The sequence below is a fragment of the Embiotoca jacksoni genome, unplaced genomic scaffold (assembly GCF_022577435.1).
Source record: "Embiotoca jacksoni isolate LCO1_2020_lvr unplaced genomic scaffold, fEmbJac1.0.p SCAF_13, whole genome shotgun sequence".
Lineage (NCBI taxonomy): Eukaryota > Metazoa > Chordata > Actinopteri > Embiotocidae > Embiotoca > Embiotoca jacksoni.
In genome coordinates this window covers 1,249,403-1,276,407 of record NW_027185263.1, presented here as the reverse complement: position 1 = coordinate 1,276,407, position 27,005 = coordinate 1,249,403, and the positions used below count along the sequence as shown (strand labels likewise).

At 41.4% G+C, this 27,005-nt stretch overlaps 1 protein-coding gene across 13 annotated transcripts in view; it reads left to right on the top strand.

Annotated features, from left to right (window-relative positions):
- ncam1a (neural cell adhesion molecule 1a) overlaps positions 1–27,005 on the top strand; it is a 231,807-nt gene that overhangs the window by 145,674 nt on the left and 59,128 nt on the right. For all 13 annotated transcript variants that reach the window (XM_069145823.1, XM_069145824.1, XM_069145827.1 and 10 more), the window contains exons 2-8: positions 9,032–9,106; positions 11,672–11,881; positions 13,037–13,180; positions 16,314–16,451; positions 17,459–17,576; positions 21,743–21,903; positions 22,280–22,422. In XM_069145823.1, coding sequence (XP_069001924.1) covers positions 9,032–9,106; positions 11,672–11,881; positions 13,037–13,180; positions 16,314–16,451; positions 17,459–17,576; positions 21,743–21,903; positions 22,280–22,422 — 989 coding nt within the window. The remainder of the gene's footprint in view (positions 1–9,031; positions 9,107–11,671; positions 11,882–13,036; positions 13,181–16,313; positions 16,452–17,458; positions 17,577–21,742; positions 21,904–22,279; positions 22,423–27,005) is intronic.

The window sequence follows — 27,005 nt, the reverse complement described above, 5'->3', positions numbered from 1 at the left end:
CGATAAATTTTGTCCACAATTTGTTATGGTGTTGTCAGCTAAAATTGCATCTGAAAATAATCCTGTCATTAATTAGAAAATAAGATTCAAGAAGACCTGTTTTTGGGGGCGCTTCTGTTTGATTGACAGGCCTGTGGTGCAGTCAGGTTACAGCTATCGGTGGGCGGGACATAGTATCGTCAGGTTCCCAATTGAGTCAAGTCAGATCCACCGCTGGCTCCTCCCCCAGCTCGTCCAAATATGGTCACTTCCTGCTCCAAACCGCTCCGAACTAGCAAAGATGGCGACGGACAGAATCTGAACTGGAGGATTCATAACGTTCACAAACCAACGATGACATCACTGATGGTTGATGACATCACCGCTGGTTGATGACATCACTGATGGTTGATGACATCACTGATGGTTGCCGCTTGGATATGAATAAGCTTGATTTCATTTGATTCCTCTAACGTCAGATGAGTCGTCATTCACCAGGTTGTCAAACGTTCATTCTGGCCCACGGTTCCCCTCACAGGAAGCTTTTCTCACTTAATGGGAACGGTCTCCTCCAAGAATGATAATGTCCTCATCCAAAGGACACGACGGCTCACCAAAGTGCTGCGATGATTAGTATGAAAATGATGTGAATGTGTAAGCCGTGCCCTCTACAGTCACACCATGTCAAACAAATTGAACACCTAAAGAGTAGCGTCATCGAAGTAGCAAATGAAGGAGTGCAAAACTGAAAAGCTACTGAAAGAACTACTGATAACAGGCATCATAAAGACATCATCGAGAGGTTAAGAGTGACAAACTGCTGCGAGCGGTGTGAGATATTTTTTGTACATTGACTGGCAAGTCAGAGAAAGGTTTTCGTAAGAGGTTGTGTACGAGAAGGAACGGTGGAGGGTGCGTTGGTGTTTATGGAGCGCTGGAAAGGATGAAGACTTTAAACTGCACGTTTCGCGCAGAACTTTTGTGGTGCTTATAGTCGTCTTTCTGTGTTTCTCCTGTTTGTACTACAGCGTCTTATCTCACAGAGCCACACGTGTTCTATTCAAAAGCCTTTATCCCATTTAAATGGCAAAACAATGTGAATGATTTTCATAAATGCTGTTTCAGGTTTCCACAGGAGTGTTTCTGTGAATGGAAAATGATTACGACTACAAGCCAGACCTCAGAGCTCAAAGATGAGGCCAAACTGTATGAGAATAATAACGAGCTGCAGCGCATATAATTTTAGGTGCTTGATTTTTTTCTGTTTTTTTTTTCATTCTTGATTTATTGAGAATGACAAGTCGGGCTAATAGATGCGGCTACTTGCCAACTTAGCTCCAAGCTGTGCTTCAGCGCTCCCTCATTACAGGACATATGAGGGGAATAGAAAAATCCCACTGGGTTCCAAGAATAGTTCACAGACAGCTGACTTCACCTGGTCTCAGAGATTCAGCAGGAAAAACAACCTTAATGCCCGTTCACATCGACCTTTGCCTGATAAAAAAAAATAAAAAATAAAGTCTTCAATAATGTAGCTATGCCAAGAAATGTCCATGAAAGTTCCAGAAATCCTTATGTCTCACTTTAATAAGACATCCCACATCACCGAGTTTGGACGTCTTCAAATGAAGTCTTCGACTTCTTCCCTCGTCTCTGTCCTCTTTCACTCCCAAAATATGCATCTGAAATGAACTCGCATCAATTTAGGATCAAAATTATCGGATAATATCTGAAGAATTCCACCATTACCTTCCTCTTACTGCCAGAGGATGAACCTGTCCGACCAGTTTAGGAAGATATAAAAGAATGAGATTTTTCTGGGAAAATGTGTATCCTGTCGGACGGCTTTGAGAAAGGTAGCGTTAAGTGGACGCTGCTCAGGTCTTTGGCTTCGCCGGTACCGTGTTGAAAGAGAAAAATAAAGCTCAGATGTAAAAATACAGAATCTCAAATCAGTTTTTTTTTCTTGTGCATCCTCAGGCAGGTGCTTTTCAGGCCTATGTGCTCTTGATGTATGTGTCCCAGAGTAGCCCTACACGGCGCCGTCTGCCCCTGCGTAGTGTGTGCTCGCTCCGACATGACTTGCATGTTAAGCACCAACAGCTGACTGCTGTAGCCTCCCTTGTAATGGAGCCAGTCGCCACCGGCTGCCAGGCTCCAATTAGGCATGCAAACCTCCTGATCCAAGACGGGAAAGAAGCTGCCTCAGACGTCAGGTTTTTTTCCCAACTGAACTGACAGCTTCTTGTTTGTTCGCTTCTCAAACTCACACATCTTCAAAACGAAATAATGATGGCCGCGTGGCTCGTGTAAATATTTGTGCCGTTACATAATCAGGAAGAACTCAGTGGTTAAGATGCTCAAAGCTTGTTCACAGTAGCAGCTGTAAAAGTCCATAATCCTCCTGCCAGAGAATGGCCAGCACTCACATCTTCACTCTTGTGTTTTTTGTTTTTTTTGGTCATTGTTACTAAAACCTCAGCCGTATTTGCATCAAAATGTGGAGGGATTAGCAGTGAATTAAAACGCCTTTGCAGATATCACTTCTGAGCGCACCCTGAGTAGCTTTAAATGTGCTCCTCCATCTGTTCTTTTCTGACTTTGGCAAATTAATAACTTGAACAATCAGTGTGTTTGGAAAGTTATTAACTGGGCAAACATAAGATGTGTGTTTGTCTATGTATGGACGTATATGCGAGTTAATTAATGCTTTGTTTGAGCTTTTATTAATAAATGACACGAGTCTCGTTTAATTTTTAATCTGAAATGCACTTAAAAAACAAGTTTAGACTTTTAAGAGAAAAAATTATGAAAGCGGGAAAAGTTAATGGAGTCTCCGTTTCATAATTTATATGTTTTTATTATTCCTCTGTAACAGCGATACTCTTAGACGGAAGCATTGTGTTTTTTTAGCTTGTCCGTCCGTCTCTACATCGCGTTCTTGTGAACGTGATGCCTCAAGAAAGCCTTGATGGAATTTCTGTTTGATTGACAGGCCTGTGGTGCAGTCAGGTTACAGCTATCGGTGGGCGGGATGTAGTATCGTCAGGTTTCCAATCAGATGGGTCAGCTCCACCGCTGGCTCCTCCCCCAGCTCGTCCAAATATGGTCACTTCCTGCTCCAAACCGCTCCGAACTAGCAAAGATGGCGATGGACAGAATCTGAACTGGAGGATTCATAACGTTCACAAACCAACATACCGGCATGCTTGAAAAGGGAGAGCAATTCAATTGGTTGCAATCTGTAACATCACAGCGAGATGCTACTAAACCCTGAGTACTGCTCCTTTAAGGCTGAATCTAATGAACTACTTTGCTGTTCATTCAGAGCATGCTTCTCTTGAAGATTAAAAAAAACAACGTTGTTAAGAGGTCAAGACCAACATTACTGTTGGAATAAAGGCTGTTCTGTCAGATATGATATAAATGAGATGGCACAACAATGCCTCTGACAACAAAGAATGTAATGTAAAAGCACCTGTTTCATCTGAGGTCCAGATTTCCTGTGATGTATAGAAGTTTCTCTCCAACATTCCTTCATCTCTGTGAAAATATGCTGATGTGAACGATAGCGAGGTGCCACTCGAGCAGGGCGACGTGACTATAGGCGTCTAAGCTGTGGAGGGAGGAGTACAAAAGGACTCTTGAGTGGAGACAGAGAGGTTTATGAGCCTTCAGAGAGGACTGGAAGTGAGGGACAGGCTCAGTGGATAGATATTAGATTGGTGTCATGAGAGAGCATGTTAGGGCAGAGATAGCTTCATCCTTTATCTAAGCTCTCGCCTCACTTCGCCGAGCACTTCTTTCTCTCCCAGCTGTTAATCTACACCTCATCTCATTTACTTGTGGCCGTCTCAGTTTCACTTTTTATTTCTTTGCCTTTTTATTAGTCATGGGCTTCAACTCCAACTACTTTTTTCAGCCTGTATTTAATGACAATGTGCTGAAATAATTATTAAGGCTGGAGCGCCGGACTTTTTACGTATATAAACATCCATTACATTCAAGCCAAATGAGTTCACACAATGCAGGTTAAGTTGATGATCATCAGATAAATCCCTCTGTAGCTCGGAGAACACAGAGTTTTTAAATCTGGTGTATGGCGAGGCATTCCCGAGCTAACCGGATGATTGCAGAGCTAAACCAGAAGTTAGCCAGCTGAATTGAATGGGAGTTAAAAAATATAATTATGTGGCTCTTCTAAAATTTCCAAATGTTGTCAGACTGAAAGAATTAAATTCTGGTAGTGAAACGTGTCATTTTGTTTGAGGTTGTGATGCTTCAAACCAATTTATCCACCATGCGATAGAAGCGGTGGAGGAGCCAATGATGTAAGGACGCTTCAAACAGGGTTGTTGTAGTTTCTCTCACTGGGGAGACAAAAGTTCCCCACGGCAGGTTTAACAGTTCCTGTTTTGACTGTATGGATGGAAACTTAAGATGATTCTAAGGCAAGTCCGGCTGTTTTCTATGATTTTCAAGCCGGTTCATGGACTTTTGGACATTGTAGTTCATGAGAACCTCAGACTGACATTAAATATAGGTTTCACATAATCTGTGATATGACTGAGGATTCAAAGGAGCCAACATTTTGGCGCCGTCATGTCTCTTAAGTAAAAAGGTTTTTGGTGTAGCTTACATCTGCCTCACCTCAGCATCGATTTAATATTAAATTACCTAATCTGTTGATCCTTGCAAAATCTTTGCATCTCTTGAAAGAAAAGCTCTGAGTTATTACAGAGAGTATTAATCCATCATGTTTGCAGTTTGAGGTACAAGATTTACAGACGATGTTTTTATAATGGCAGTAGGGTGTCAGGAGATTTTTTTTTTACAATACAATAAGTGTTCACTGGGACAAAATAAGCATCAGATATGAATGTGGCTGCTGTGCACTCGATTGTTTCTACCTTTCAAAGCTGAAGTATTGTGGCGATATGTTTTCCGAAGCTCGAGAATCATCTCTCACTCCAGTTCGAATTTATCCGGTGATTAAACTTGACAACTTATCTGTTACGGACCCTCATTTAAAAAAAAAAAAAAAAAAAAAAAATTCACTTTCAAAATGCTCTCAGCAAAGACACAAAGTCACACGTCTGCTTGACACATGAGCTTCAACAGCCACTTCATCTCAGAGACGCTGCACAAGTGGCCGTTTATAGAGGCGCGAGCTGAGAGAATGGCTCTGGGAATAGTGATCGTTCCCACACCGCCTGAACTCCTTTCTGTTGTCTTTAGTGTTGCAGATATGATCAGTTGATTTTTGGCCAGCTGTCTTAAAGAGGCATGGGTAGAGTTTGCAGCATGGTATCTGTGATCTCACTAGACGAGGGAAGGAAATGGATATGTTGTTGTCTTTGTATCTACCTCCAGCCTGTAAAAGCAAACACTCTGTGGGTAGTGGTTTTTCCATGTCTCCAGAGCTGGCGTGCTCTCCCGGAACAAAGGTCAGTTCATTCATGTGGCAGAAGCAGCGAAATCAATATTTGTAGGACTTCTTGACAAAGCCATAAAGGGGATATTATTCTCAGATGGAATAGTTTGATGAAAGCAATACACGAGGCTGTCCTTGAACAGGAAGATCACGCCTTTAATTTCCTCCTCAAGCTCTTCACACATGTTTACATTTACTTGACAAATGTAGTCGTGTCTTCGCACAACAGCTGAAGTTGCGCAATGGTGTTAAACTATTTGCTTTTGACAATGCCTGTGTACTTTGTATGTAAAGGATTAAAAAGTATGTGCATGAGGGGACGGCCACTTTGTCCCCGCTGACACTGGTAATGTCTTACTTGAGAGCTTCCAATTTGCAAAGACACAACACAACCAAATATGGAGAGACTTGATAAGGTTGCTGTATTGTTCATGTTGAGATTACTGCAGAAAAAAGCTGCCGCAAGAGATGTCATAAAAACGTGGGTGACCGGGGAAAAAGCTCCGTTCATTAAACTTTCTGCTATTGTCTCTAATGTACTGCCTCATCACCGGCTTAATTGCTTCTCATCTTCCAGCCAACACCCTTAATGAACGCAGAACATGAGTTGTAGCCATAATGTCCATGCAAAGACGCAGTCACTCTGTACATAAAGGATTACGTGAGTAGTCGGATGGACAGTAAAAAGCACAAAAAGGCTTGAAATGTTCAATCGGAAAACTCACCGTTCCTCCCTTATTAAGAAGCAGCTTCTCAAAATGACACAGATACTGTCTGGCTTGCATCCCGTCTCCATAGCAACCTTCGACACTGGTTTCTTTTACCACAAAAGATCATCTTATCCAAACTTTTGGTGCACTAAGGCTACCTGGGAAGTGGGGCAACAAAGTCACCACTTTGTTGCAGTCTGTCAGTATCGTAATTAGTATTGTTTAACACCCTGCTAACTAGTTTGACCTAAATTAACCATGAAATGACTTGTTTTTGCACTTAGCAAGTGTATCTCTAACTTTCGCCACGAAAGTTGCCATGATGAGTGACGTCAGAGCGACTTGTCAGAACTCGCAAAAAACCCTCGACTTTCCTCGTGGAAAATTCCCAGTTCGACAGGCGTTCAGGTGATTTCTTTACCACTTCCTAGTTGCTTATGAACGCACCATTTAACCAAGGCTTTAACTCAGCTTTGTTGGCTCACCATAACCATAGTTTAAATAAAGTGTACATGGGCTCCTATAGAAGCCAGCAAGAAACAACTGATTTTACGTGATAATTTTGTGGATTTTCTGCTGTATCATATCAAAGGGACATTTGTGTACCTGCAGTTCATAGAATATAGAATGCCTGAAATATTTTACTTTATATAAAAACTGAAACACATTATTGCTCTTCAAATGCTTCCAAACATAAAAGCTCATTGTGAACCTCTGCGTCTCTAAATGCTGCATACACTCGCCTCATCCTACCATTTTGGCTCAGATTTAGCTTCACACTGAAATGATGAGGCCTTTTCACAGTGAGTGTGTGTGGAGGAAAAATAAAAAGCAACAAAGGCCACTGCTGTGACAGTGCCTTCTTAGTCACGGATGTTTTTCTATAGTTATGAGGCTGCCGCGTTATGAAACACAGAAGGCACATTGCGCTGCAATGATAGTTGGCTACCTGTCTTTGAATGGCAAGTCCTCGTCAACCATTCCCATGAATCTCCTGGTGAGAATTGAGCTGAGACTGATTCACTCATTCGTGTGAAGTGGCGACACGCTGAAGGCTCAGCAGGATCTCTCCGTCGAGCTCCGGATCACGACTCGGTGGTGCTTTGTTTCACAGGCTGTGCTGCCACACAACGGAGTCTGACTTTAAAGTCTTTGCATCTCTTTTAATTCTGGCGAACACGTGCAAGGGATGATTTGCTGATTAAGCCTTTGAAAATCATGAAACATTTTAACACCCCTTCATTGAATATTCAAGAGTTTTAATTTGTTAGCTTGCGGGAGGGGAACAAACACCAGGTGCTCCTCTGTACTCTGTACAAATCTCATTTCTGTCACTAGAGCTGGAGCTGATGCCAAGACATGAAGTGTATTAGAGTCTCAGGAAAAAGGATATTCTTTAATTCAAGGCATTATGCCTGTAAATCATCTGCCAATAGAAGCAGGGACGGGGAAAATGAGTACACGAACACACTGGAAATACTAAGTCAGGGAGGCTTTCATAAACTCCCAGTAAATAAATCAGTATTTCTGCGTCGACTGCTGCTGAGGACTGAAGATTAACTTACATTGAAAAAAAGCAGAAAACATGTGCTTTCAAAAATCCTAATTATCTTAAAGTCTCGAGGACTTCATTATTGTTGAAAGTCGGACTGCTTTAACACACGGCTGCTTTTCTTTTTGCAACGTGATACTTTCTTTTCTTGTATGTTTAAAGCTGTCACGAGGTGCCGAATGCATGTGTTGACTTTGTAAGACAGTTGATTATCACAGGTACAGGGTTTATTAACGGCATGCTCCTTGGAGGTGTTGGTAGCAAGATCTCCCACCAACTAGAGATTAAAAAAAGAAAAGAACTTTGTGATAATGGAATTACAAATTTTAAAAACGTCATGAAGTGTGTAAATACAAAAGAAAATTAGAACTGCAAGCAGTGATATAAGGGCCCTCGCACCAGCGCCCACTCATCAACATTTTAAGGCTATTATGATTTGATGTTGATGTGATTAACCGGCTTGAAGAAGCATGAGAGGAAAAAATAAGTCATTTCCTGTTGCCAGTAGTTGGCGCTATGACTGAATATGACCACCATGCAAATGTCTTCATGGAGGGACTTTTATCAAAGAAGTAAAGTTTGAGGAAGATTGGACAATGAACATCCAAATTATAGCAACTTTAATGTCATGGCGAGGCGCTCAAAATGGCTGCCATGCCACAGACACACCGTTCAACGAAAAACATTTGTTTTAGCAACCTTTTATCCCAAAGGTCTTAAGAATAGACACACCAAATTTCAAGTTGGTTGAATAAAAGCTGTAGGAGAAGTTTGTTAAAGTGCAACGCGTGCATATCGCCAAAATGGCCACTAAATTAAAAATGGCCAATTTCCTGTTGAGTGCAGGTCATGCAGGAAAGCAGCCTCGAGATCTCATTTTAGGGGGCGCTGGCGAGCCATTTTGCGACGCCCATGGCCAAATCCTATAGAATGATTCAATTTTCACTGAGGCTGAGTTTTGTGCAAAGTTTCATGAGTTTTTGAGCATGTTAAAGTTGCCACAAAGGCGATTCATGAGAATAATAATTCCTTTGCATTATAATAGGGCTTTCGCACCACTCGGTGCTCGGGGCCTAAATACTACTGCTCACCAAATGTGTGTTTCTCATCTAAAATCTGAACTTATAACCCATCTCCACCCTGAGATGTTGCACTCTACTAAGCACAAAACTTTCATCCCAGAGTTTCATTTCTCGAGGGCACGGCTGAACATGGTTGTTCCTCTCAGCTGCCGAGGCAATTTTACTTTGAGCCTCGCCTTTATTGTGCTCTTTTCCCTCTGTGTCACCACTTCCCCCTCGATGGAACCAGAAAAACTAATGTATATTTTGTTCTATCTTCTTTTTCTCCAACCAGCTGCCATTCAGGTGGAAATCACTCCAACACAGGGGGAGATCAGCGTCAGAGAATCCAAATTTTTCCTGTGCGAAGGTAAGAGCGAGCTCATTAAACACAGCTTGATGCAAATGTCACCTCATCCAGCAATATTGGCAGTATTAATTGAGGTTGTTTGATAAAAAGTGATACATGGCAGGTTAAATAATGAGGCTGGTGTAGCAGTGTGAAGATGTTCTTCTTATTCTGAGGAGGCGGCGGGAAGATGAGATCACAGTCAGGTAAAGAAGGAGGATTTAGGAAGAGGAGGGGGAGAGGAGCCATCTGAAAGGATAATGAAACAGAGGTCGTCGGCTTTCTCTCTGTTTTCAGAGGTGAATGTGCATTTGTCAGCTTATTCGAGATACAGGAAGTGTTTACATTAGATAACCCAGCTGTCTGGCATTATAGAACATTTTAGCCTCACATTGAACCATGACACCAGTGGGGGCCAAATAAATTCAGACCTGAGATCTTATAAATTAACTTTGTTCCCCCAAATTGCAAAGAAAAACAAAAGGTTTCCATCCATGCATGTAGTTTTGGTTTTATTTGTTCCTCTGACAAAATACAACAAAGGTGACCGGAAGTACACAAAGTCTGGACTCACGTACGTCAAGACGGATCGTCCAGTTTGAGACATTCCTTTTTGACCTCAACGTTAATTGTCCCAGATACTGTGACAGGTTTTTAAAAATGTTTGGTTACTTTCAAGCCAAAAAGACTAAGATGCAGCTGTAGTTAGAGAGAAGTTGACAGAAAGAGATGAGTCACGTTCAATAAGGATGCACCAGTTAAATGAGGGTGGGAAGGGATAGAGGTTTTTTTGCACCTGTAACAGGTTTTTCAGTGATGCTGTAATCAGATTAGTTTAGTTTAACAGCCCAAAATCACCACGACAACTGTCTCACACAAAACTTTTATTTTTTTTTTTATTTTTTTTTTTTTTTATTGTGAGCAGAAAACTATACTAGCTCCTCTATACTTGGTCAATCTTTCTTAATATGGACACTTCTGTTGATTTATTTTCATTTAAATGCAACTTTTGAGCATCAAATTAAAGGCCTAAATTACTAAAACGCATCATTGGTTAAATTGTTTTTGGAAAAACAGAATTTGGCATGAAAAGTGACTTTTGGTATTTGTGAAATGAGTCATACATATAAAAGTTGGATATTTGGTCTATCTTTGGAGCCTTGTCCAAAAAAATACAAATGATCTGCAGGCCTAAAACCCACCAGATGCGAGTAAAAGATTATTTTTCCTGTAGTTTGGGTGAATTCACCTTTTAAAAAGGTTACCAGACTTAAACAGGAACCAGTTGACATCCACTAATAACCTGTTAGTTCGCTGCCACTTGTAGAAACCTTCCACGAGAATGAAGCCACACGAGCAGAGCTCAGTGCCTTTGTGCATGTTGAATATGAAGCCTTTACATTTTATATTAGAGCGATTGATTTTTTTGGGGGGATATTTTATTGTTCTATGAAGAAAATTCAGCTTCATCTTGAACTCAAATTCTCCCGTTGAACCGTGTCAAAATGTCTTCAGAGCCCTTTGTGTTCCTCAGAGAGACGACATACCATTAATATTTCTTAGGGAAACAAAAAAACATTGCGCTCGTCTTTATAAAAAATGAATCATGTAGAAAAATTGTTTGATATTTCTTTTAGTCAAAGTTATCTCCTTCTGAATAATGCTACAGAGAAAATAAAAATGATTTATGCCACTCTTTTTATGTTTTAGCGTACATATTTAGACATCTGCTGCAGCGAGATGGGTTTTGATTTCACAATGATGTTTCATAGTCACCACTATACTAAGAATACCTGATTTATTATTCTTTTATTGTGTTTCATCTCTTGGTCTTCGGTTTATGTTCACTGACACTGTATCATGAGAGCTTAGAGTCCTGCTTAAACCTCTTAAAGTGGTTCCACATGTTTGGTGATATTCTACATTGGGGATTTTGGGGAATATAAATACATTATTCTGGCACGCACAGATACGAACAGCAGCCCAGTGGTTGCAATAATATTTCCCCCCTTTACCTGCTGTCCTTTCACCCAGTTGGCACAATCTGCAGAAACATCACGTGTGTTTGTCTTGGTTCAAATTCTGTCACTTGGGCACACACACACACACACACACACACACACACACACACACACACACACACACACACACACACACACACACACACACACATTGCTAGAGTCAGCAAAGCCCACTCATTCCAGTAATCATTACAAATACATTTATAAATCCTTTAAAAATGGTGCAAATATCTGTATTTTATATTTTAAGAAGCAACCCGATATAAATAAAAACAGACATATCACCTTTGTGTTACATATGGAGTGAATGAGGGCTATGGTGCGGTCTCTACGAATAATGTTGATGTAATTAATGATGGGATGGGGGGCAAAAAATAGTAGTTACTGGACGTAACTGCAGTTCTTTGAGTATGTTTGTATTTTGAATCTTTCAAGACAATGGTAGGGGAAAGTAGCAAAGCAGAAATCACATTTTTCAAACCCATGACTTGGTCAGTTTTTACAAGTCAGCTGTTGAGCTCCTTGAAGGATTCTTGCCGACTCGCTTCTTTCTTCTGTTTTCCAGTGGTGGGAGATGCTAAAGACATCGACTGGTACGGCCCCAGCGGCGAGAAGATCCTCCCCAACCAGCCGGACATTTTCGTGAGCCGCAACGATGAAGCCACGTCGACTCTCACCATTTACCACGCCAACGTGGACAGCGCCGGCATCTACAAGTGCGTGGCGAGGAACGGCGACAAGGAGGCCCAGGCCACCGTACAAGTGAAGATCTTTCGTAAGTCTCAGCTTCTTTTGCATTTTTTTTTTTCTTTCCTCTGACTTTGCTTGGATTAAGTTTTTCACATAGTACCAATCAACATTGCTGTATTAACCCAACGCAGTCTTCACAAGAGCTCTCTTTGAGTGATGCTTTGGCATTACGTTCAAAGAGAAGGGTGACATTTAATATTCTCAGAAAAATAAATATTCAAATGCAAATCGTATCAAGTGTTTGGTAGAATAAACGACTCCCTCTGTACAGTACAGATACTTCGGCACTTCCTGCACAGCTTACCCTGTCTCTTTATATTTACATTAATGCTGTGTGGATTATGTTCACTGGTATTAACAACAAAATCCAGCCAGTGATTCATTTCCATTTCTATGTTTGTAGCAAAAAACGTTTAGTAGAATATACATGTAATTTCTACTAGAAAGGGTTGGACTGACTCTAGATGCTGCGTGCTTGAGGCTATTTAGTTGAAATTGAATGTAACATTTAGTGACCCCAGAGTTGTTGGTGTGTAAAAGCAAAACTGACTGACAAACAAGACTGAACCAAGTAAAACATTTCTTTTTAGGGAAGTCTTGGATATTGATATTTCGTCGGGTGCGCTCTCAAGTATGTTTTATGTGAAGCTCTCAAAGATTGAAGATAAAACCATCCCTGTGTCGAGACGAGATCCAGGTCAAAAGCCAGCAGACGGCACGACTGTGTTTGAAACGCTTGGAAGGCTTTTCATTTGAAATGCGGGCTTTTAATTTGAAACAGACACAGGAAGTTGTGGCATTTGGTCCACCAATAGTGTAACTTTATCACTCAGTCAGCGAGAGACATTTGCGTGAATAGGGATGGCCCCGCTGATGCCAAGAAATGGGTTTGTCTACAACTCTTTACAAAACCAGGTGGCCTCTATGTTGCCATGGCAACAGCTTGTTCCCGTTAAAGTTGCTGAAGGCGCGGCACTAAACTAAACCAATAAAACTTTCAAACATTTAAAACAATCAAATCAACCATATGTTGCACCGTTACACCGCTAATCAATCGTAAGAGTTTTTTCACTCATTCTAATCATGCTACATGTGAGTTTCCTCTTTTTAGAAGCCTCATTCTGAAAGTTAACGTTTTGCTTTTGTCTTGCCCCCCGTCCCCCCCCCCGTCCCCCCACAGAGAAGATCACCTTCGAGAGCGCCCCCAGCCCGCAGGAGTTCAACGAGGGCGACAACGCCGACATCGTCTGCGACGTTGTCAGCTCGCCGCCAGCTTCTATTATCTGGAAGTACAAAGGCTCCAAGATCCAAGCCGCCACTGACGGTGAGCCGATTCGAATAAAAAAAAACAAAAAAAACCCGCTGGAGCTGCTTCCTCACCTCCCAACCTGCCACGCCACCTCATCCTCTTGACTCCCCGAGCCGTCACCTCACCTGCCCGCCAACGCCTGTCTGCCACTTCATGCTTTCCAATCAATTTGCCGCGCTCTTCCTCATCTCCTTCTCTCCTGCTGCCCATCATCTATGAACAAAGCCGGGCATTTTTCACGGGGCGTGGGGCAGGGCGGGGGGGAGGTGGAGTAGTTTTAGACCTCATAGAAGGTGCGTGAATGTGGAAATTGTATTTTTTTGTTTTGGCCGGGCGAAAAGTGGTTATTGTCACTGAAAGAGACGTCTGAGGGCAGACTGGAGTTTAATTTCCCCAAAGAGAGGGGGAAGTATAGCTGAGAAAAAACTCAGAGGAGGGAGGGGGGACTCAAAGAGCTTACAATCCAATACAAGCTGTCACAAACTACAGCAGAGTTGTACCAGGTTATTTAATGTCCTCTTGTCTTAATTTATCTCCTAACACTTAAATAACACTCCTAACACAGAATTCAAAGGTGTTGTTTTGGGAGCGTGGAGGTGTTTTTACAGTCGGGTGTGGTTTTGTGACTGTACCGTTAAATGTACACGACCTCGCCGATATGTTAAACCTTCGCCGCCTCGAGGCTCGAAAAAGAAGCTTCTGAAAAGGTGGTTGCGCTTTTTACACACAGAGAGAGAGGCGGCTGTAATTAGCTTCGATTTGCAGCCGTTACCATGGATTCAGTGCTGAGTCACGGCAGACAGGAACTAACAAAACAAAAAACATGAAGGGATCTATAGAAACTTCTCAAGCCGCTCTTGCATTATAATCTCTTTTCTTTCCATCTTCTAAACAATCTCTGCCTCTGCCTCTGGAGCAATGAAGCACGGCAGAGTGAAAGTATTTAGAAGTACACACAGAAACGCTGCTGCAGGACCGAGATGTTTACACGAATGCCACCAACTCTTGTTTGAATGCCGTGAATCCAGGCTGACCCGGAGGAAAGAGGAAATTAGAAAAGACGGGGGGGGGGGCCTCGACGCCGCGGTCGATGTGTTCGTGTGCAATATTTGTGAAGGATTTTAATCTGAAAAAAAAAAAAAGCTGCTTTCTTTGGACAGACATCACCGTCGTTGTTTAAAAAGCTTCCTCGGAGAGAGTTGGAGTTTTGTGCTGTGGGCGAGCGAGCCCAGCGTCCCGCTTCACACTTGAACTCTGCCTAGTTTAACCTCAGAGTGACCCCCTCCCTCCCCCGCTGACCGCCGCGGAGCTCGGAGTCTCCGCAGTGTTGTGCGTAGGAATGTGTTTTTCACTGGAGAAACCACTAATTGTAACCGACACTGAAAACTGAAAACTGCTGATGTAATTTTCCTCCCAGCAGCAGCAGTTGACCCAAAACATTTGCTGCCTTTTGCATTGTTGAACGGGATGTTTATCATGCTAATGTGTCAAAGTGGCGTGTGTTTAGAGCCAGTTAACACAATGGAAAGCTGCTGTTCGGGTCCATTTTTGGACTTTTCAACGGTTGAAACATTTCAGTGCACAACTTTCTGTACTTCTGTGAAGGGAGACTAATTGACTGATTTATTATTATGTCATGCATAAACAATATGCCCGGACCAAACAGACTTTAAAGACACCATTAACAGCTAAATCCAGAGGCAAAATAACAACTGAATTTCATGTGAAAGTAAACAAACTGGTGTTTTTTTTTCAAAGACAAGTTATAAACATTAAAGCTAAACAAGTGACCATTAGTGCACCAGAACATTTCTGGATTTTTAATATACATTTTATTTAACCCAAAAGGTCTTAATTCATCATAATAAGGACAAAAGAAAAGAAAACACCATTAACTCTTCTCTAATCCCATAATTCTCGTCTTCCTCCTCCACAGGAAGGACTCATGTTCTCAAATGTGCAACTAAACATCTTTGATTTCATGATACATTTGTTTTAACATCAGGTTCAGGTCCAAAACTATGTTTGATTTGCACATAAATCTGAAATTGTGGCTTTCGCAGGAAATCCCTCGACCGTTTTTCTTCAAATCTGTCGAGCAGCTTTTTTCTGCGTGAAACTACTAGAAAGCTTCATTTCACATGCTGATCGAAAAAACATTTTAACCATAAAATAACTAGTGATAATAACTGTAAACGTATGTATCTGAGTAAGAATCAGAAATATAAAGTTGAACGTATATCATACCCCGTATATAACGTATAATACCTCAGAAATCTTCCAGACAGTAAATGTTGGTATTTACCATCCAGATTTGGGAAAAAGCTGCTTCGATAGTATGTGAGGTGGAATTTTCAGTCCAATAAATTGCATAAATCCAATAATATTATTTCCATTTTCCTAAACCAACATCCCCTTCCAGCAAACAATTACATGCATCAGGTGATTTTACGGCACACGTGACGGAGTTTCTTTAATTCAGAGCTACTTCTTGTGGAGAAGGTGGAGGAACTGAAATCTTCAAATAAGCTTTCTAGCTGCACGTTGACTTGTCACCGATTTTCTTTCTCAAAGTGGAAGAAACAATAACGACTCTTCAGACACATTTGCGTGTGCCGAGGTCGGAGCCCCGGCTCTGTCTAAACGCTGGACGGCTCGTCTTCGGAAACGTGAGAAACGACACCTGCTTCCAGTTCAGACGGCACACTGTGTCCCCGTGTGATGTTTAATTAGAGATGCAACAGCTTCAGGCTCTGAGCTCGCTCTAAAATATGTGTGGCGTCGCCAGAGTGTCACGTAGCTCCAACAACCAGACTACCGCAGATAACAGACTTTTTTTTATCTGGCGTCAACTTCCTGTCTGAGAGTTTAAATGAAGTCCTTCAGTTTAAAATACACCTTAATCTCACGCTTCAGTTTGGACTGTGTCCTCAGATCTTTGATTTCTTTATTATTTCTTTTTATAAGTACATACATCCGTGCTCCTTCATTTAATTTTAACTTGTGGCTTGCAGGAGGATAAATATATAATTCACCTGGAGATGAAGCGCTGAATATATTTTAAAAAACAACAACAGTATAATCGTATTAATCTTGAAGTGTGCGTGATTTCTTTCTCTTCTCTGTTTGCCGTTTCTTTTGTTTTTAGTGCGATTTAAGATCCTGAAAAATGGCCACCTGCAGATCCGTGGCATCAAGAAGACGGATGAGGGCATGTACGTGTGTGAGGCGCGCGTCATGGCCAGGGGAGAAATCGACTTCAGGACGATGAAGGTCATCGTTAATGGTGAGTGCTGCGTCTCTGTCACCTCCTGCCCTGCTGCTGTTTGTGGACTCGGCTGCGGTAATGATGACCCTGGAAACGTCCTGAAGTCCGGTTCCTGCACCTGATTCTGTCAGTCAGCTCGTCTGTACACCTGTCAGACGTCCAAACACCTGCAGGACAGACGGGTGTGAAGTTTGTTTTTGATGTCCGTGTTTCTCAGAGAAAGTTTCTGAATGATTTAGTTGCCTTTTTTTTCTTTTCATTGATCATGACTACAAGATATCTTCCTGTAATGCCTGTAATACAATATACAGAATACAGAAACATTTGTCTGGTTTGTCTACAAATTGGTTTGTAGATTTTCTTCAGGAAATTGAGGTAGTTTAAGTTTGTGTAGGTTTCAAACTCTATTTCCTGAGTAATCAATCAAAGTAAAGTTTTCCCGGAAATAACAAGTAAAAAACAATCAGTTCCAGTAGAACTGGCTGTAATCGTGTTGGTGTATCAGAATAGACAATAGAGAAACAGGAATTAATTTGCCTACAAATGCAAAGTTATTTATTCATAGCAGTGACGAAAACAATAAGTTTACGTTTGTATGAGAAAATATGAAAATAAGCGATTAACTTCACCTGAATCTGCAGCTCCTTCAGCTTCCCAGCGACTTCTATCACCTTGTTCACAGTCTGAACTTTACTTTTGTGGTTCACTCTCATTTTGTTGTATTTGGGTGCAGCAGGCAGCTGTTTAAAGTTTAAAACCTTTTTAAAACACTGTAGAGTATCTGTACGGAAATAAACGTCAAGTAGCCACCGTTAACATCTCCATAGTGAACATAGCTCTGCAGTTAAAGAACAAAATATTTGTTTTAGGTGGTGGAGACCAAAACCGAGCAAAAAAGAAATCGGTGCTTCGATTCACGTTTTAGAAACCTAACATTTACTTTTTGGCAGCTCACAAGTGGCCAACCAGTCAGTTAGATAAAACCTTTTTAAGATATCATTTCAAACACTTTATTTCTGTTTCAGTGCTTCCCACCATCCGCGCCAGGCTGTCAGAGGTCAACGCTACCGCCGACATCGGCAGCTTCGCTCTGCTGGCCTGTGATGCAGATGGCTTCCCCGAACCCACCGTCACCTGGACACAGTACGTCATTCACTGCTCACATCATTTCTTTCTGTTCTGATGAGTAGAGTTCAGACTGATCAGATCAGAAGTGGCTCCGAGCTGCCGCAGCAGTTAAACGCCTTCTTTGTTGTTGTTGTTGTTGTTGTTGTTTTTTTCGAACCTCTTGTTCTTGACCTCGAGGTGAAGCAGGATTCAGTAAAACAAAGATGAGAAAAAAGGACAAATTGGAATAAACCATCTTGTGTCGCCTCTGCAAGAACTTCAAAGATAAAAGACACAAATGCCGTGTACATCAAGGCAGTACAAAATATTTTCACAGGACAGTATTTTTACCCTGCCTGAGTATTCTTCAAGAACAGTGGGCGATTTTTATTCCCTTACTTTTTCTTTGTCATTTATAGCAATCGTAAGTATGAATAGATGGTTTTACCTTTTATATGAGCTATAATTTTCAGTGTATGTTGAAATCATTCATTCATGCTCATATTGTGTTTTGTCTATTTCTACAAGTTATGGCATGAAAACACTCCGTCCGTTCATAAGAATGGTTTTCCTGAAACTTTGTTCCCTAGATATTAGAAATTAATACTCACACATTATATTAATAAGTGACAGACTTTCCAAATCGCATAAGACCTGCACATATTTTTCTTTTTTTCTTTTGTGCAGAAAGTAGTTTAGTGACACTTCTATACAGCTCACGCTGCCCTTCAGTAACAGGATGCACTCTGTAGTCCGTATCACAAATAGATCAGAGGATTACGTAGAAATTAAGTGGACAGTTTTCCGGGGGAAGTTGTCGGGTTATCTCCGTCCTCGTTCTGCAGCTGCTGGACACAAGAAGAATACTCAGAGAGAAGGAAATAACACCGGTGTGTAGAGCGCAAGACCAGACGAAGTGTGAAAACGCATCAACAAGGAAAAGGATCTACTGTCGTGTTCCATCTCTTAAATGAGAGGCAGGAAGCAGATATCTGATAGAAAGTGAAAGTCTTTTTTTAAAGACAGTTCAGAGCTTGTTGTCAGTTCGATCTGAGTGTGCATCATTATTTCGAGGCAACACCTCAGACAAAAGGGTGGTTGAGTGCTGAAACGCAACAAGAACAAGAAGAGCACACTGCTGCTGCTGCTGTTGTTGTTGTTGTTGTTGTTGTTGTTGTTGTTTGTGTTTTACTCATTTAAAATATATACAAATGAAGCCGGGCTCCAAACAAGCCTCATGAAAGGCCAATGTGACGTCAACCAGAAGCTCAAATAGCATGTTTCAGGTTTGCTAGCTGTTGTGCCTGTTTATAAAATGAGTGTTGTGCTCAGGTCCGGGATAAGAGGATGGCATGTTTAAAGCCTTTTGAAGAGTTGCATGTACACAACATACTGTACATGTGAATGTTGCTAAATGATTGTAAAATAGAGCATAAATTAGAATTTCTACATCCTCGCCTACAAACTGTTTTGTGGGAGAAATGATGAGATTTACATTTGTTTATGTTTGCATGACCGCGAGTGCAAAACGATGTGACTGGTGAAATTACATAACAGGCATCACTGTGCAATATGTGCAGACCTTCACCTGTTTTGCACAGACTGATTACAAATTCACATTTAAAGGTTGAGATTTACTTTTAAAGCAAGTTCTCACGTAAAGCTTGTTGGTAATAAAAAACATGCACGTGAGGATTATATAATAAAAGGCTCAACAAGTAGAACAGAGCAGCTAACAGTTGTCAGAAAATGAGCAGCAGATTTGTGTTTCATTTGTTTTTATTGGGTCAAAAGAAATGTCATTCTGTGGCTCATATTGCAGCAGAAACTGGTGATGGTGCTCTGATTGGATGCTGATGTAATTAAGAATAGATTTATAGATTAGCCAATGCTGCACTAGTCTGACAGAATACCAGCAATACAGACACTACAGCTCATCAAAATGTCATTTATTGTGTTTTTTTGCCCACAATATTTTGAAGATGTGTGATTGCCGGTATTCTGCTTGTTTTCAAGACTTAGGAGTTTGTGCAAGTTTTTTTTCTCTCTATTTCAAAATCAGACACAACTGTGCAACAACTAGATGGATAAATAGATGGATAGATAGATCGACATACATAAATACTTGAATTATGCCAACAGGGACATTTTTAATATCTCGGACGTTGAAATCTGGATCAAACGGTAGAAAAATAAAACAAATAATGGAGTAGTGTGTTGTATTGTAGTTGAATGTATAGTTTCATCTCAGCTGTCCAGAGACTGCAGATGGAAATTAGCTTGTAAATTCTGGTACAAAGCATCTTTTCACTTTGTGTATTTTGTACATGGTCCCTGTTACAAATATACCTAATAAATATATTAATAAAATATCAACCAATCAAATCAGTCAATAAATAGAGGCATAAAATAAGAGTTATCCTCGAAGGTTAATATCACTTTAATATCAAATAACCTAAAAAAAAAAAAAGTCCTGTATTAAATCAGTCAGTCTCACATATTCAGGTGTGATATGTTAGCAGCTTGTTGGCAGTCAGTGAAACCAGTTTCAGATTCACTGCATGTTTGTGTCTGTTATATAACTACACTAAAATCAGAAAAATATGAAACGTGAACGCTGAGCTCAGAGTGGAGTCCTTGTCAAAATAATTAGCATCAAAACCTTTTTTCAAGGCAAAACACAGCTAGTTTTAGTCGCTTTCTAATTAATTGTCACAACCTTTAAATCCAGCCGGAAAGGACACAAGCTGTAAGAGATATGATACGATGGTTAAACGTGTTTGTCTTTGTCACGTCTTCAAGGTAAAAGAACAAATTCTCCAAATGTCATTGTTCTTCACCAAACTATCCATCCAGCGTATTGGCAGTTTGACATCATCTGTCAGAGGCGTTTACTGGCATCAGGGTTTTACACTTTTCTTGATCCATCTATCCACCCACACTGACATCCTCCGTTCGAGGCTTCCCGTGGCTGGATATCAATCAATCACTCCTCCTTTGTTCCCCAAAAACAACAGTCCTTCGTCACAAGGCTGCTAGAAATCAGCGTTCAACGCATACAAAATATAAACGATCTAGTTTTGAGCTGGTTCTTCTTTCTGAGAGTAAACGGTCCTGCAGAGAACGATGGTTAAGTTACATACCGGCCTTTAATCAAGATATAATCAAGGCAAATCGAATCGGAAATCGAATCGGAATTCGACCCCCTGCCCTAACAATGAGAAGCATGCTGTTTCCTCCACTGCTCTTCATGGATATTTCAATGTGAGATTTGTTTCTGAGTATTTAACTGACCTGGATTTAAACCCAACCCTTGGGTACAACCTCCAAATCTTTAGATTGAAAGTATCTTCGTAAGAACTTTATACACGAACCTTTTAATGGATCTGAATTGGGGACGCTCCAGTTCAGTCCTGATAATTCACACAAACAACCACAATTCATTTCTTCTAATGCAGCTCGGTGTACTTTCATATTCACGGTGTGTCATTCATCGGCGCCACCGCTGAGGAGGAACCCTTAAATAAAGCATTTGTTTCCAGAGATGTGAGTAAATAAGACTATTGAACCCAAATCCTGCTCACAGCTGGCCGCCGCGCCGCGAAGCTGGTGTGTGATGTGGCGTCTGAGCCGAGGAAGACTCGGTTCCCCCTTCAGGCCGCGAGACGTGTTCGTTGGGAGGACAGATGGGTGAGGTGGTGGAGGGAAAGAAACACAGAGGGGGTGAAGCTCTATTTGTTCTGGTTTCCTGGGAGCCGCTGACAGCGCTGTCATTCACTGTCTGCCTGCAAAACGCGGCGGGAACGGCGCTGCTGCTCGAGGCATACAAACACTTAACTCCCTACAAAACAGGACGCTAACCTCCAGTGAGGGTCTGCTTCTGGAACAATAGAAGAAAAGAAAAAGAAAAAACCTCTGCGTCGTCATCCAACTGGTTTTATAAACATAGATGTGAGGGCTGAAGGAGAGGCAAACAAACGCTGGTGGAAATGTTGGAGATGTTCTCCAAGGTTGTTGGTTTTTTTTGCAGCCGTTGTTGTGCTTCAAGAGATTAAAACTCCCGTCGGTTTATTGTCAGTAAGTTCGGAAAAGGTATTTGTAGGCGCCTCAACTTCTGTAAGCAAACGCATGTGACGTGAACCCTTGTCCTTTCCCCTCTCTTTTTATTTTTTATTTCTTTATTTTTTTCCCCTCCCTTACAGTAACAACGCCGTCCTTGAAACGGGCGATAAGTACAGCCTGAACGAGGACGGCTCGGAGTTGGTAATAAAAGATGTCAAGAAAGTGGATGAAGGAGATTACACTTGCATCGCCAGCAACAAGGCGGGAGAGAAAAGCGAGGAAGTCAGCCTGAACGTGTTCGGTAAGAGAATAACTGCTTCTCTCTCTCTCTCTCTCTCTCTCTCTCTCTCTCTCTATTGCACTTATTGACATGTTGCTGTAACTCCTCCACAGCTTTTCCAGCGGTTGGGTGTAGGAGTACCTAGCGTGAAGCATACAGCGTGTCCTATTGAAAACTAATTAAGCCACCCCTTAGGACCTCCAAAGATATACCGCACTAGAGTTTCTCTTCACGAGGAAATTATGTAATCATGTGCTTGTGGCTCTGTTATAGGTCAATGGGGTACAGAACCGCAGCGCTAATGAAGCCCGTCTGTGTACTTAACTACAGCAGAGCTAAAACATCTCGAGCAGCTATTTCCTGTTTTAGATCTGCTTCTATAATGTCTCGTTTCCAGTGCAACCCAAGATCACCTACTTGAACAACCAAACCGCTTCGGAGTTCGACGAACAAGTCACCCTGACCTGCGAGGCCTCGGGCGACCCCACACCCACCATCTCCTGGAGCTTTGGGAACCGGGTGTTCACCGAAGGAGAGCAGGTACAACTTTTTCCCCGAGCTTTGCGTCCTCGTGTGACCCCGCGCTGAATTTTGGCTCATAATGAATTCCGCTCTGGCAAACGGGGCTCCTTTAAGCAAAGCAGCACCTTTGGGAATAAGGGCGCTATTGGTAGAAAGGTCAAATCATTCTGCAGCATTAGCATAGATTACAAAAAAGAAAGAAAATAAATTAGCATATTTATTATCAGCATACTTGAAAAAGAAAAAAAATAACTTTAAAATAATGAATATGTTCATGATTTTTGATGCAAAATGTCAAACAATCATCCAGATGCCAGTCATAAATTTACCAACTCCCCCATATTTATTATAATTCAGAAGATGCATGCACTATTTTTGGCAGTTAAGTTTTCATTTATTTCATTAAAATAAGGAACGACTCATTAACTCATGTTTTAGCAATTCACGGTAAATTTTGTAAATTCTGTCTAAACTTTTTTGAAACCAATTCTGCTTGAAACTACTGTCCTGGTTTTGTGTATTTCCATCATGAAGGTCTGAGAGGAGGGTGCGCAGTTTCAAAACCAATTTCCCTTGCATGACACTCCAACATATCCAACACGCTAACTCCCTCCCCGTTAATCGTGTGCCTTTAAATGAGGCTATTTTTGTAAAAAAAAAAAAACTGAAAGAAAATTAAAAAACTAAGTGAAAATTATTTCTATGACATTAGCTTCAATTATTGCTGTGATTCAGATTGTTTTGAGCTCCGTTACGCCACTGTGATAATCCACTTTACAAAATGAGTGGGCACTTTTTTTTTCTCAGGATGAACACGATAGGAGTAAAAAAAAGCCACATAAGGGTTGTGCATCTTTGTCATCCTTCGGTGTGCATCCTCGCTTTTCCTCTTCCTGTCCTTCAGCAGCGGTGGAGATAACACCGGATTAAAGCTCAACACGGTTAAAAGACTCCTTAAGAAGCTCTGAATACGGTTCCTGCGCATTTCCTCCGTCGCAGCGGTCACAGCCTGACGACAGGATCTCATCCCGGGTCTATTGTTGAGCTCTTATCGGCTCATTAAAACGGTTTAATTTAGAAAAAATAAAACATCCATGTTTCTGGTCTTTTTCTGAGTACATGCGTCATGTGAGCAGCCCACAGATTAGTCACTTCAGGGGGGTAATTTTCTGATGCGAATGCAGTAAACAGCATTAAGATAATTACCTTGCTGCCTTGAGCAGCTTCATGGATTCAGAAGGAACATTTCAAATATTAATTCCTGCTTCTAATACTACAAGAATAAGTGTTTATATTTCCTCTAATAGTAATTCAAGTTGGGTATTTCCCATAAACCTAACTTAGTGTAAAAATGCAGAATAATAATTGTAACCTTACAGGCTGTTCTCACCTTGAGCTCGGCGCTGCATGTTTTTGCATCACTCGCTGTCGTCTTTCCACCAACGGCAGTTTTTTTCTAATGTTTGAAGCATTAGATAAGCAGTTAAAATACATGAAATCTCTCAAGCTGGTCCCACAGTGTCCCTCAGGGGTCTGTCTTTTTTTTTTTTTTTCTGTCCAGGGATCCAAACCCCCGTTGTTATCCTGCATCACTATCGAACACAGGTGTTGTGTAGAGGTTTCAGATGAAGGCAGGTGTGCTATTCTTGGACACACACACACACACACACACACACACACACACACACACTGTAAATGCAGCGGAAGCACCTGTCCTCCGACGTCCCGGAGGACACGAAGGGGCTCGGTTGCACAATGTTTGGGCCGTACTGGCCTACTTTACCGCACATACCTCCTCAGTGAGAGCTCCTGTGATGAATTATGTCTTAAATCTGCCATGGACTGGCTTTTTCTTTAAACATCAAATGCTGCAAATCACAGTAAAGTGAACATCGGTTCTTGGTGTAATAACATCAAAGTAAAGTATCCGAAGGTTAAAAAAAAAGAAAGCATTTTTAAATATGGATTTTCTTTGATGAAAATGATGTTCTGGCCAGTCAGATGTCTTTGTGTTGCTGCAGGGGATCGGTCTCTCCTTCCACCGTCTGCTGCCTCGGCCTCTGAAAACTTGAGCTCACGTCTCTTTCGGGACAAACAGCTCTACTGTTGTGTCCCGTGCGAGGAGCTAATTAAGCACATTCCCCACCAAAAAAAACCCCTCTGCTCAGCTCTGGTGTGTTCTGGCACTCATCGAGTCCAGGAATTCAAAAAACGCCCCAAAATATTTTAATGCTCAGGCCTCAGTTCATTAGGTTGACATGTTTCAGTGAAGAAGCTTTGATCAAAGGTTGAGGCGCTCCGTCCAGAAGCTTGAGTGATTTTCTATTTTCGAAGCCGCCTTCAATGCAGTGAAGCAAAGTGAGTATTTCAGACATAAATCTTCACCAGGAGGACAAACTGAAAATTCGGCATATTTTTGGCCCTGAAATTACTGCTCAGCGACGCATTTCAGATTCTTTATTTTATGTTTGCATCTACTGAGTTAGTCACAGAAGTCGCTGTCAAAAGATTTGAAAAATAATACAAAAATGTGGAACGTGTACACATGAGGAGGCACGGCTCGGTCTATGTGACTGTGGAGTGCAGCCTCATGCAGCCTCATGCAGCCTCATGCAGCCCTGTGAAGCTGCGTGTTGTGCCAGAAATGTAAATTAATGCAAAATGTGTTTCTGCCGGTGGCGTGTCACCACCTCAGTTCCATGAAAAAGGAAAAAGACGCTGGCGTTTCTGTGGTAAACAGGTTTTAAAAGTCCTTAAAAACAGGAAAATCCCCAACTGGTTCTGAGTAGATCGCCGAAGATTCAAACCATACGAAGTGTTTTCCCCCAAATAGGCCCCCCAGGTATATCTGGGGGTCCATTTCAGCATTTGTTTCTCATGCAGTTTAGAGGTTGTGTAAATATATGAAGGAGGAACTGAGGAAGTCTGGACGATCAAAACTTTTCAAAATAAAAGAAAGAAAATAGAGAATGCATAACGCATGCATGTGAACTACAGATGGAGGGAAGTGATGTGATACCGCGACATGTGGACAGACAGAAAATTTGGAAAAGTAAAGTAAATAAATGTTGTTTTGTTTTCTATGACATGTGATTTAAGTTGTTTCGATACAAAATGTGTGCAAATATTATCAATTTATTATCGTTCACATAAAAGAAGCTTATTTGGCCGGTTTGGATGGAGCTCAGCTGTGTGAACAAATCTTACTAAACATGAGAAGCTCTTTTATTTTGTCAAAGTAGCTCGCAGAGGAAAAAAGTTAGAGTCCCCTGGTGTAGAACGATTACTCTCCCTAGATTTTAATGACCACGTTATACTTATAGCTCCACCTCCAAAAGACAAACCTCCACTTTTTAGACTTATCAGAAAACTTTTTAAGATAATAACGTCATTAAAATCATCATGTAACGAGTTCCTTCCCTCCAGCTCGAGCTGTTTGAATCTTCATCCTTCCAAATTTGTGCTGCAGGATAATCCAAAGGAGCAAATTGCACATTTGACTCAGCCAAAATATCCCCAGTTTCTCCCCTTATTAACCGTCCCATTTATCTCTGTCAGTCAGTGGGAGCGTTCACAACCACCCGGCGCATTCACGGCTGCACGACGAGTCAACTGAATCTTATCTTCCACCTGCAAGACACCGACTCGCCCGTCTTCCCATTCACAGTCGTCATCGAACGTCTCCCATTCACGGCCTGTCGTCATCCCCCTCTTTCCTATCTATCACTGTCACATCAGTTTTGATTTAACGTTGCTGTACTCCCAAAAAACAAAAAAAGACACAGCTGATGAGTCCGTAATAGCTGTCGCTAATTTTCGCCGGCTCGTCATTCATCATCGGCTTCCTGCTCGCCTCTTTTCAACATGTCTGACTTGTAAAAAGTACAGCTGACGTTACGGTCGGGAGCTTCTTGGTGGTGGTTCTAGTACGTAAATGAACGAGCTGATGAAAACACGGACCAGTGATGAGAAAAGGTGCTGATTCGGAAAAACAGAGTCCCTAGGAGCCGCCGCCGGTTGGTTCATAATTAGTTTCAGCGCCTTGTTTTCATGAGTGTGCCTCCAAAGTCTGTCTTATTACATTAATTAATAAGCGACTGAGCGGACGTCGTGCCGCTTCCAGGAAAACATGCTCCAGTTTGGCAATTTGACCACTTCGGATTGAAACTGAACTTCCAAAGCGGAAATTTTCTATTTTTGTTTCTGTTCTGTTCTGGTTTTTTTTTTTTTTTTTTTTTTTTTTTTATGTAGTTTATTTATGAAAGAATGAATCAAGTTATTTCAGTTTTATTTTAACACTTTATACACATCAATGTATTCAATAAGTATTAACCTGGGCCTGCAGCAGCATATTCCATTGAACTCGGGTCCGTCCCGTCCCGTGTGCTTCATGTCCACCTGGAGCCATTTGTCTTCCCACGTTTTCTCACTTCCTGATCGTGTTTCTTTGATTTCTTTGATAAACGTTGTTTAAACGGCTTCTTTTTCGTCGGTTTTGTGGTTATTGTCGTCATTTCCTACTTTGTGCTGCAGCCTGCAGACAAAGTTAATCCAGCCTGCTGAGTTTTAGTCATTAAAAACATGAATGCTCCAGTTTATTA